The 9,691-nt window shown below is 42.2% G+C and overlaps 1 protein-coding gene across 1 annotated transcript; it reads right to left on the bottom strand.

The window, feature by feature from the left end:
* Positions 1-924: 924 nt before the first annotated feature.
* LOC104030749 (protein NDNF) lies at positions 925-5,559 on the bottom strand. The gene is made up of 3 exons (XM_009482545.2): positions 5,372-5,559; positions 3,273-3,406; positions 925-2,273 (listed from the first exon to the last, which is right to left on the bottom strand). Exons 1-3 carry the CDS (start codon positions 5,557-5,559, stop codon positions 925-927), a joined length of 1,671 nt encoding a protein of 556 aa, XP_009480820.2.
* Positions 5,560-9,691: the final 4,132 nt, after the last annotated feature.

Raw genomic sequence — 9,691 nt, 5'->3', positions numbered from 1 at the left:
TATTTAATAGGAAAACCACATTTAACTTTTCCTAAAGCAACACATTCATTGATAGAGCCTGGGTTTAGGATGTAAAGAGTGAGTATATTACACTCAGGAGTCACAGTGATGGACATGGGCTCCGATATCAGAGACTATAGATAAAAACCTCCTTCCCATGGCAAGATTCCTCACTTGCTGCTTTCCTCAGTGGGCAGCAGCACAGCAGTATATTTGTATACTTCCCACAAAAGCTGGATCCAGAGCCAATTCCTGGCCTGAATTTTGTCTGTTTCTAACCAAGCACAGTTTCTCTACAGAAATGAAAGCCAAGCAAACATGCAGGTAATAGGGGCAGATGTATTTCAGCCTGCTTTGCTCAAGGTGTGGAGCTTTACACCAGTTCTATGGTTTTGGGAATGGGTTTTTGGTGGTTTTTTTTTTAATTTCTTTTTGTTTCCATCCCTATTCAAGCAGTGGGGAAGTTCAGTTTCTCAAGAGCAGCTTGACTTGTAGGGTCTCAGTTCCTTGTTAGCTGATGGAGTTACACAAAGTGGAAGACTCTCCGGGACTTTAAAAAGATGATGTGTGCTTCTTGAGAGGCATTTCCCATCACTTCTGTATTGGATTTCAGAAGCATTTTAGGTAACCAATCTATTTCTCATGGGTGCCATTGTCGGTATTTTACTTCCATGTGCATGGATTTGTTTCACAGGTCCGTTTTTGTCTGACGGAGACAGCTGAGGGGGGAAAAACTTATACAGGAGAGAAGATGCAGAAGTAAGCATAATGATCTAGACAACTAAGATGTTTCCTCCATAGAATCTCACAGCTTTAGTTTTTTGGTGAGTCGGCATATTTTAAACTGCACGGGCTATGGCATGGATTGGCATAGATTTTGATAAGTCTTCATTCTCTCACTTCAAAACATTTATTTAAAAACCTTCAACATTTTTTTCTGGTCTTCACAACTTTGCTGTGATATCTGACTGGGATGCCAGATGGCCCAAAGAGATAGACATCAAACAAGTAGAGCATCCCCGCATCCAGCCCTTTGATGGTCTCTGTGGTGACGGCTCGCTGGAGATTTATATCATAGAAATACTTGCACAGCACTTTCTCCGACTTGTGCCGAGATTCAGGTCCAGAGCACCTGTCTGCACTCTGCAGTTCCATCCAGACCTGATCTTCTTCAATCTTTTTCTTGTACACGCAGTACTTGCTCTCCTCTTGTGTTCCTAGCCAGGCAATGGTGACAGAGTTGCAGGTCCTCAGTTTACTGAAGGACTTGATTTTTAAGCTCTCTGGAAGAAGTGGGAATAAGGGCTTGTGGAAATGGGGGGACACCTGTACTTTCACAGAAGAGTTAGACTCCTCTGTGGACCTCAGCTGCACCAAATATGTGTCCAGCAGCTTTCCCTTCAGTGAGAAACACCTCAGCCCTGAGATGTTCTCCAGTGCCACTGTTTTACCATTCCTTGTTATGTGTACCCGTACTTGGCCACGACACAATTGAAAGGTGAATTGTATTTTCTTGTGCCTCGCCTGGTACTGCAGACTGTAGAATTTTTGGTTTTTTCCATCCAGGACAACCTGAATCACTTTCCCATCTTTCAGCTCCGTCACCTTAGGTTCCGGTTCTTCCAGGGTTCTTGCAAATGTTCCGGTGTAAGCAGCGCTGGCATTTGTGAGGACATTGACAACAAAAACATCAAAGTAATATTGAGTGCTGGGACTGAGACTGGGCACTGTGTAAGTGTTCTTGGTACCCATGCATATTTGCCTGACTTCTCCACTACTTGCTTTGTTGATGATGCTCAGTTCACTGTTGGACAGTATCATCACTTGCTGAGGTTCAAGAAGGTATGGAGAGAGAGACAAAGCTAGTGCAGGTGGCAGTTTCATTCCAGAGGATCTGATTGCTGTCTCAGCAGCACATAAGCTCTTATAGTTGTGCTTTTCATTAACTAGAAGACAGTACTGGATGTTTTCTCTGTGTTGCAAGACAGAGGGACTGTGTTTCCAGGTCAGAGTCACTGTTGTATGCCCAATGCCAACAACATCTATGCGTGGATCCATTGGAAGCTCTGGGTAGAGGTGCCCAGATGTGTCAGTTGTTAAGTATACAGTAATGTGTGTGTCTCGCTCGGTGGATAAGAACTCTAGCAGGTAAAGGGCAGAATGGGAAGACATACCCATGTAAGTCTCTACAGAATTTCCCTTATAGTTAAATATGGTGGACACCACGCTTGGAGCCTGCTGAGATTTCGAGACCTCTTGTGTATCAGGATCACCTGCAGGCAAAAAGCAGTTTTGTAACTTTTGTTTTAACAGACATGAAGTAAAGCACATCGCATAGGTTTTATTGTTCATGTGTCAGGGAACATCCTATTTTCTTCCTGAAAACAATAATTATAACTAAAAATACTTTTTGCTACTGGTAATTTATTAAAATAAAATTTGGGTAGCTTTTATTTTAGCAGCGCAGTTGTAGAATTATGTTTTCAGAAAGAATATAATTATAAAACCACAACTTGCAAAAGCTTGACTTGTATTGTGCCTGATGTCCCTACAATTTTCTTCTTCCAATGGCTGTCTCTTTGGTCCTTTTCTTCAAGGAGACTCCTAGTTCTTACAAAAAGAGTTTTCTTTCATTTAGCTTTGTGCCACTGACTGTCCTCCGTGAAGAGGGAAAATGTATTACTTCAAAGGAATGTTATTTCAACTCTTCAGTCAGGTGTCCCTGCCTGGCAGGTAAGAACTTGTTAATGGCAGCTTTCAGGTTTTAGTTTGAAAAATTAATTCAAAAAATCATGAAAGAGAATGGAATTTCCTCTTGGGCTAAAGGCAGCATAAAGCCCACTGCCATGGTAGATGGTATTCCTAGAAAAATAAATGGCTAGATCTTCTGCACATCACTGTGGGGAGCAAAACGACTGGTTCAAGTGGCTTAAGCCACAGAAAAAGAGCTGAGACAGCAGAGGGAAGTTTGGGCCAGTACAAACAGCTTATGAAGCTGATCCGTGTTTGTGGAGCCCCAAACACCCAGTGTTGTATTACCCTGTGATTTTGTCTTTTTCAGGTGTAATCCTTAATTTACTTGAGTTGGCAGCAAAATCCCATGGGCTCCCATGTTTTGCCTATTGAGACAGGGATGTCCTCTTCAGCCCATGGCAGTTTACAGGAGAGGGAAGCATGAGATATTTAAACTCGTGGGGAATTTCCTGTAACACAGCTCCTTCTGAATAACTTATGCTTTCCCTGTCTCTGCTCAGGCAGACTGAGGGTCTTACCTTGTGCTGCTGTTCCAAGGAAACTTGCTGAAGCCTTGTGCACAAGTACGCTCCATTCAATGGGAACATCACAGGGGGTCACTGTTATTGTGAAAGGTGCAAGGGCTCTGCCTTCCTCCAAAACAAAATAGTACCTGTAGATGTGGATTAAAACCAGAGGGAAAGTGTCAGGAAATTCAAGTCTGCCTGAGACTCCTTATAACCAGCCATTCTGATGTGGGTCACTCCACTGTGGGTAGAAATGACTGCTCCTCTTTGAGGTGCATCAACACAAGGGGATGGTGAATGTCAGAAACCTTTAGCTGTGGGAAGAATACATGCTCTGTTTTTTTTCTAATACACAAATATTTGCTGGAAGTTTTATCCACTTAACATAGGCAATATTTTTCTCACTGAATTGTAACATACTTCAGGTGAATATCATATCTCAGTACTTACCTGGTTATTTTGGATGATGGATGTGATAAACTGACTGCCTTCCAGATAACCACCCATTGGCTAACTGAGGAATTTGGTATGCTTTTTCCCAGGATTTCCTGACTGGAGTTCAGTGAAAGCTCTTGGAGCATATACTCTCTCATATGTGCTTGCATATCTAGGTGTTCCTGGGTGTCAGATGAAGTGGATATAACGAAATAGTATTAGCCAATCCTGAAGATTATTGGATGTCAATGGCAGTTTCATCCAGGCCAGTTCTAACTTACTTGCCATCATGACAGACGCTGCTGTGCTTGAGCAGTACAAAGCAACATCAGTCTACTTGGTCAGGTTTTGACTCCTGCTTATTTACAGTAAAGCCCAGCTTCCTGTCTCACTCCTCTGGTCTTCTGTTTATTTCTGTTGTTTTGGTATATATGGACTGTTTACAGCCACAGAAACATTTGGACTTGGGTCAGTCACCCTGCAGTTAAATAAAGGCAATTAGAGGAGGTTGTTTTTGTTCATTGGTGAGACAAGCCTAGTCATTATAGACAGATCATGTCAGCCTAGAGGTCTGGCTTACTTTCAGGATATGGCTGCTGGGCCAGAGTCAAGCTTCTGTGGAAACAGCTCCACATTTTTGAGTCTTACTTTAAGCCAAAATTGTCATCTCTTGGTTTCCTATTTGGATGACTCGGGGGTTCATACGGTCCTTACCTGATCATCTGAACTGAAGGGGTTTTTGCTTCCTCATCACAATCTTAATGTTATGCCACAAGAGCATAGCAAAATTCACTTTTCTTGGAGATTTCAATACCCATTTGCCCTTAACAAGAAGAGCTCCTAGTTTTGCTCTTGTGAGCATCACCACATTATATAATGTGTCACATTCCTGTTTCTTTCTGTGCAATGCATATCGAGACTGAACCATCTGGCTCACTCTCTGCTCCATGACTACTCTGCTCGGGTGTGTATCAAAATCCGTCTGTGTTGGTCGCTGTCCAAAGTGGACTCTGATTAAACCACTTGAAGCGCGTCTCTTCTCAAACAAGCAGATCAGTCTTTGCTACCCAAGATGCAGTGCCACTTGTAATATGTAGATCACCTATATATCTAGATATGGCAGAAAACTTTGCAGGTGTTTTAGGGAAGTGAAGAATTTGTGGAATTTCTGCATGTAAAGCACTTCTGATCTTAGCAAGCTTTAGTGCCATTCAACAAAACCACTTCCAGCATGCAGGATGCTGGCAGACGCTTTCCCAATGAGAAGTCTGTGCAGATATTCTATTGATTTTTGGGATAGTTAATTTTCTAGGTAAAATTCTTGTATTTTACAGTGAATGTGGGACAGCCGACGTGTCTCTGTAGTTCTGAAGCCGGGCTGTTTATGTGACATGACTGTTTGCTGTAGGAGCCCACCCATTCTGTATCAGCTCCGCTGCTGCTCTGACACGCACCACAGAAAGCTGCCTGAAATGCATATGTGAATCTAAACTTCATCTCAGACGGTCATTCCAGATTCTGGGCAATGTAATGACACTTGGGACGTTTCTCTGGAAATTCAGTGGGCACTGGTAGAGCTCTGCAGGTGCATGGCAGTTCTTGGCTTGTACTGGTAGTGTGCAGCTACCAGTGTCAGAGGAAGTATCTGGGAATAGGAGTAACTGATTTGCTCTTACCTTTTAGGTATATCCTTCAGCAGGTGAACTGTAGTTTCCTTACCATCAGCAAGTATCAGGGAGTGGTAGAAATTGAAGAGATCAGTCTTGAAGCTCTGTTGGGAACTGGTGGTGGGTACTTTTATGGAATGACACAAGCAAGCTGCTATGAGAAGATGGAGAGGCAGATAAAACCAGAACGAGGACATCTTCAGTACTGCAAAGTGAGATGACAAAAATGAACAGAAACTGCTGTCTTGGGGGAGAAAATAATCAGTGACCCTCTCTTTCTGTGCCTTTCCTGGTATTTATCATAATCACAGCAAGCCAGGCAGCCAAACAGCGCCAGTCTCCATTTCGCTAAATTGCTTAAAGTTCACAGAGAAATATTTCTCAGAGGATCTCTCTGCAAAGATTTAACAGCAGAAGCTGCTGTGAAGTCTTTTATTATAGAAAAATATAGTCAATGTAGCACAAGTGTAATATCACAAGACAGTTATTAAAGAAACCTCACTGCTGACAAAATGAGCAGAGAGTTACATTTAAAATACTGTTCCTAGTTTATAGTGTTCATTTGATAAATTCCAAGGCTGGGTTATTTGTAATGGAGCTGTCACTTTCAAACTCACAGGAGGTCACTATATCCCAAACACTGCTTCTGCTGTTCTGTCAGAGATCATTTAACTTTTGTTTCTTCCATGAGCTACATGACTGGAGGTATGTGTAGAGAGGAGGATCAGAATTACTTATTCAGAGCACTGTAAGATACTGTTTGACAAAAAGGGGAGGATCCTGGATAAGAATCCCTAAACTGATACACAAAGAGCTTAAAATCTCTTAAGTATCTCACTTGCAGGAAGGCTTTATTACTGTAGGGCAGCTGGATAAACCATTCTGAGATTTTTTTGTATTGCCCATCCCTTTCACACCTGCATCATTTCCAGCCCATCTTGGCATTTGCTGCTCACTGGAACTGTAACAGCTCTATTGTATTCACTCTGATAAGAGATTTTTAAAAAAATAATGTATGCTCCTTCCTTTTGCCAGGAGGCTTTATTATCGGCTTTGAATCTATGAAAGAAATGTACACAAACAGTCCCAAAAATCATCTCTGCAAATGCTGACATTATTTAAACTGTGCTGTGTACATTACACAGAGCTACACAGATAGGATACTCCAGTTAGGACAAGAGATTTTGACAGTATACTACTCTGTGAGGTTATAGTTTATCCTTATGACTGTTTTGTCTGCCACATCCAGTTTCAGAAACACAGGAAAGCGCAAAAGCGGGAAGGGGATAAAAGGGAGAAGAAGGAAGGGCATAGACCTTTAATACAGGTGCCAGCTGTAGCTCAGGGATTTGGAAAGCAGAGGGAGCTCTGTGAGCAAGATTCCCTTTTTGAAGAAAAAGTAGCTTATTGCATCTTACAAGCAGCAAGGAGTAAAGCTCCTGGTTAAATCTGATTATTGACTAATGATAGAAGAGAACAAAAAAGACAAAGGCTTCATCCTTTGTAATTTTCACTCATTTCTCAGATCAGACCTTTCCTCAGATCAGACCTGCCTAAAAATGTGCAGAAGATCTTGGGCAGTGAAAAAATCTACAATTCAGCAGACCTGCTGGCCATTATAATTAAAGTGACTTTATAAAAGGACCAGCTCCTTTATAAATCCATTTCAAAAATGCACATTTAAACATAGTATTGAATACATCCGTAAACTTTTATGTACAAAATTCGTTTTCATCTGTGATTCCCAAAGTAACACACATCTTTAGTATCAGTGAGATTATTGTTGAAATTATCACTACCAGGTCATCTGAACGTCGTACTTAACATCCTCAAAGTTAGGATATTCTCTTCCTCTTCGTAATATTTCTAGCACCTGGCTGAATGTGAGATTAAACCACCATCCGAACAGGTTGAAAGAATAGTTAAGATTATTATATAAATTCCATTTTTAACATTCTTGTAACAGAGCTTTCCTTATGACTCTGAGTCAGTTTGCCACTTTGTTATTCTTGTAGTCTAACTATAGATTACAGATTCAAAATATAACTCCAAATATTTTGTTTTACCTTTGACAGTGGAATCTGAGTTGCTCTGTGCTTCTGAGAGGATTAAGAAAAAGTCTTTTTGCTGCTTAAATGACAGAATCTTGCAAACCACACTGATACCATGGCAGCTCAGCTTTTCTTGTCCAGGAAAACAAACAAACCAAGCGACCGACCAACCTATAATCAGCTTATCCCAAAGAGAACATCATCCTAAGACTGATTCCACTCAATTACACAAACAATATACTCTCAGACTCTTGGAAATGTTATGCAAAAAATACTCTGCTTACCTATTGTGTTCCTGGCCAGATGATCCCCAGACCACTTGCTTTCTTTGCCGAAAAAGCATAAAGTAAAACAACATGGACTTTTCAGATCTCTGTAGACAGATGAAAACCAAAACTGTGCAACCAGTTTAACAGGACAGAACTGATTTTTCCATATGGCTCCTGAACAGACATAGTAACTAAAATGCTTGCAGCCCTTCAAGAAAAGGGGGAGGAAAAAAAAAACCCAAACCCAAAACCCAACAAAAAACCCCTAGAGTTTTGATATTTTCTTAAGTTGGGTGTCTTCAAAGGTTATTTTAAACTTGCGTAATCTTGACAAAAGTTCTGATTGTTGCTCTTTCAGTTCTAGAGTCCCTTCTGGAGGGCTGCGAAGCACGTTTGAGTGTGCTGCCTCTAGCCAGCAGGACTTTATTCCTGCACAGAGTGTCAGCCAGACTGTTAGAGCAGCCTAATCCCAGCGGTGGCTGGCCAGAGAGCAGGTCTTTGACAGAAATGCACAGTGAGGAGGAGGGGGTGAGATGGAGAGAGCAAACACTCTGTTAACCCTTGTTAGCCCTTAATACAAGCTAGCCAGGGGCACACCGATCTCCTCTAGACAACTACTTTTGCATCAGTAGCCTGATGGTCCTTCCATGGAGCATGCCATCTCCTTGCCCACAGCACTGCAGGAGTTTCAGAGTTTCAGGCGTACCGTGTTTCTGGTGTGTTTTTTATGGCCCAACAGGTGCTGACTGGCTCGCAGAAGGGAAGGCAGAAAAGCTGTAAGGGAGGGAACGCTCTGCATTTTTTAAGCAGACTGGAATTAGCAGCCCTTTGAAGACTGTCAGGAATCTATTGAATAGAGCTGAGCAGATTTCTTGGCTTGCAGAGGCTGTGTAAGAAAGAAACTCCAAAAGTGTATGGGCTGGGGGAGTATTTCTTGTGTGAAAGTATTGTGGCCGAGCAAGCAGGCAGGAAAAGGGTGCATGGGAAACGGCTCACAGCAAGCGCAAACAATTGCTTCTGCAGTTGGGGCTACAAAGCAGTTGTAGCAAAGCCATGGTCCTGAAAGGGCCTGCGCCTGCTGAGCAAGAGCGGTGTATGGCCAGGGTTCGTGTGCTGCTTGTACTTCTTGGCCTCTTGGCCTGGGATATCAGGAAAGGAGCCCTGGGGTTGTCCCTGCGAGGACGTGTACTCAACTTCAAGCCTGCTCAGAAAGGCAAGCCCCAGAAATCCGCATGAGCATCTCGGCAGGCACTTTGCAGGGAGCAAAGACAGAGTATGGTAGGGAGGCTAGGCCTGTTATTTATTTTAAAATAAACTCTCTTGTTCAGTGTTTGAAGAGAGTGACTCACAGTCACCCTTTACCATTGTCCTCTTGGATCTGAACATGCATTATTTAAGCCTTCCCAAGACTAAAAGTTTGCTAAGAAGAGGGGCAGGTGAGGGAAGTAGAAAGAGGCTTCAACAGATTCTGCATAGCAGAGCCTTATGAAAATGTAAATTTGTTTATCAACTGATGTAATGGAAAGAAATATTTATAGTGTGTTTACTCTCACGGCAGAAGATGGTAGAAATAATTATGTTGTTGTTCATCACACGTTTGCTAAAAATTTATTTGCAGAAAACTTTTGCTGAGCAACTGGGCTTTTAAAAAAGGGACAGCGTGTGGGAGCCTTGATACAGGCACTGTATGGTCAGAGTACTGGCACTGTTGAGCTAGGAAAGGACATTGCAAGATGTATGCTGGACAACTAGCAAAAGTAGCGTAAATAGCAAATAGGATCTTTCAGGCAAATTGTCATTCTGGTGTGAAATCCAGAACAGGTAATGTCTGGGTAACAGACATGGGAACTACTGAAAATATAAGCACCTAGCCGGAAACAAACCATTCCCCAAATGAAAGAGAAGCATGAGGAAAAGGTAAAAGGTGCTGCAAAGTCCAGTAAGTTGCCAGAGCAGGTCTGAAAGAGGGAAACGTAGGTCAGATGAGGTTCATCAAAAAATGTGCACTG

Source organism: Pelecanus crispus, chromosome 10, assembly GCF_030463565.1.
Source record: "Pelecanus crispus isolate bPelCri1 chromosome 10, bPelCri1.pri, whole genome shotgun sequence".
NCBI lineage: Eukaryota > Metazoa > Chordata > Aves > Pelecaniformes > Pelecanidae > Pelecanus > Pelecanus crispus.
The sequence above is the reverse complement of the archived record's forward strand: the minus strand, read 5'-3'. Positions and strand labels throughout refer to the sequence as shown.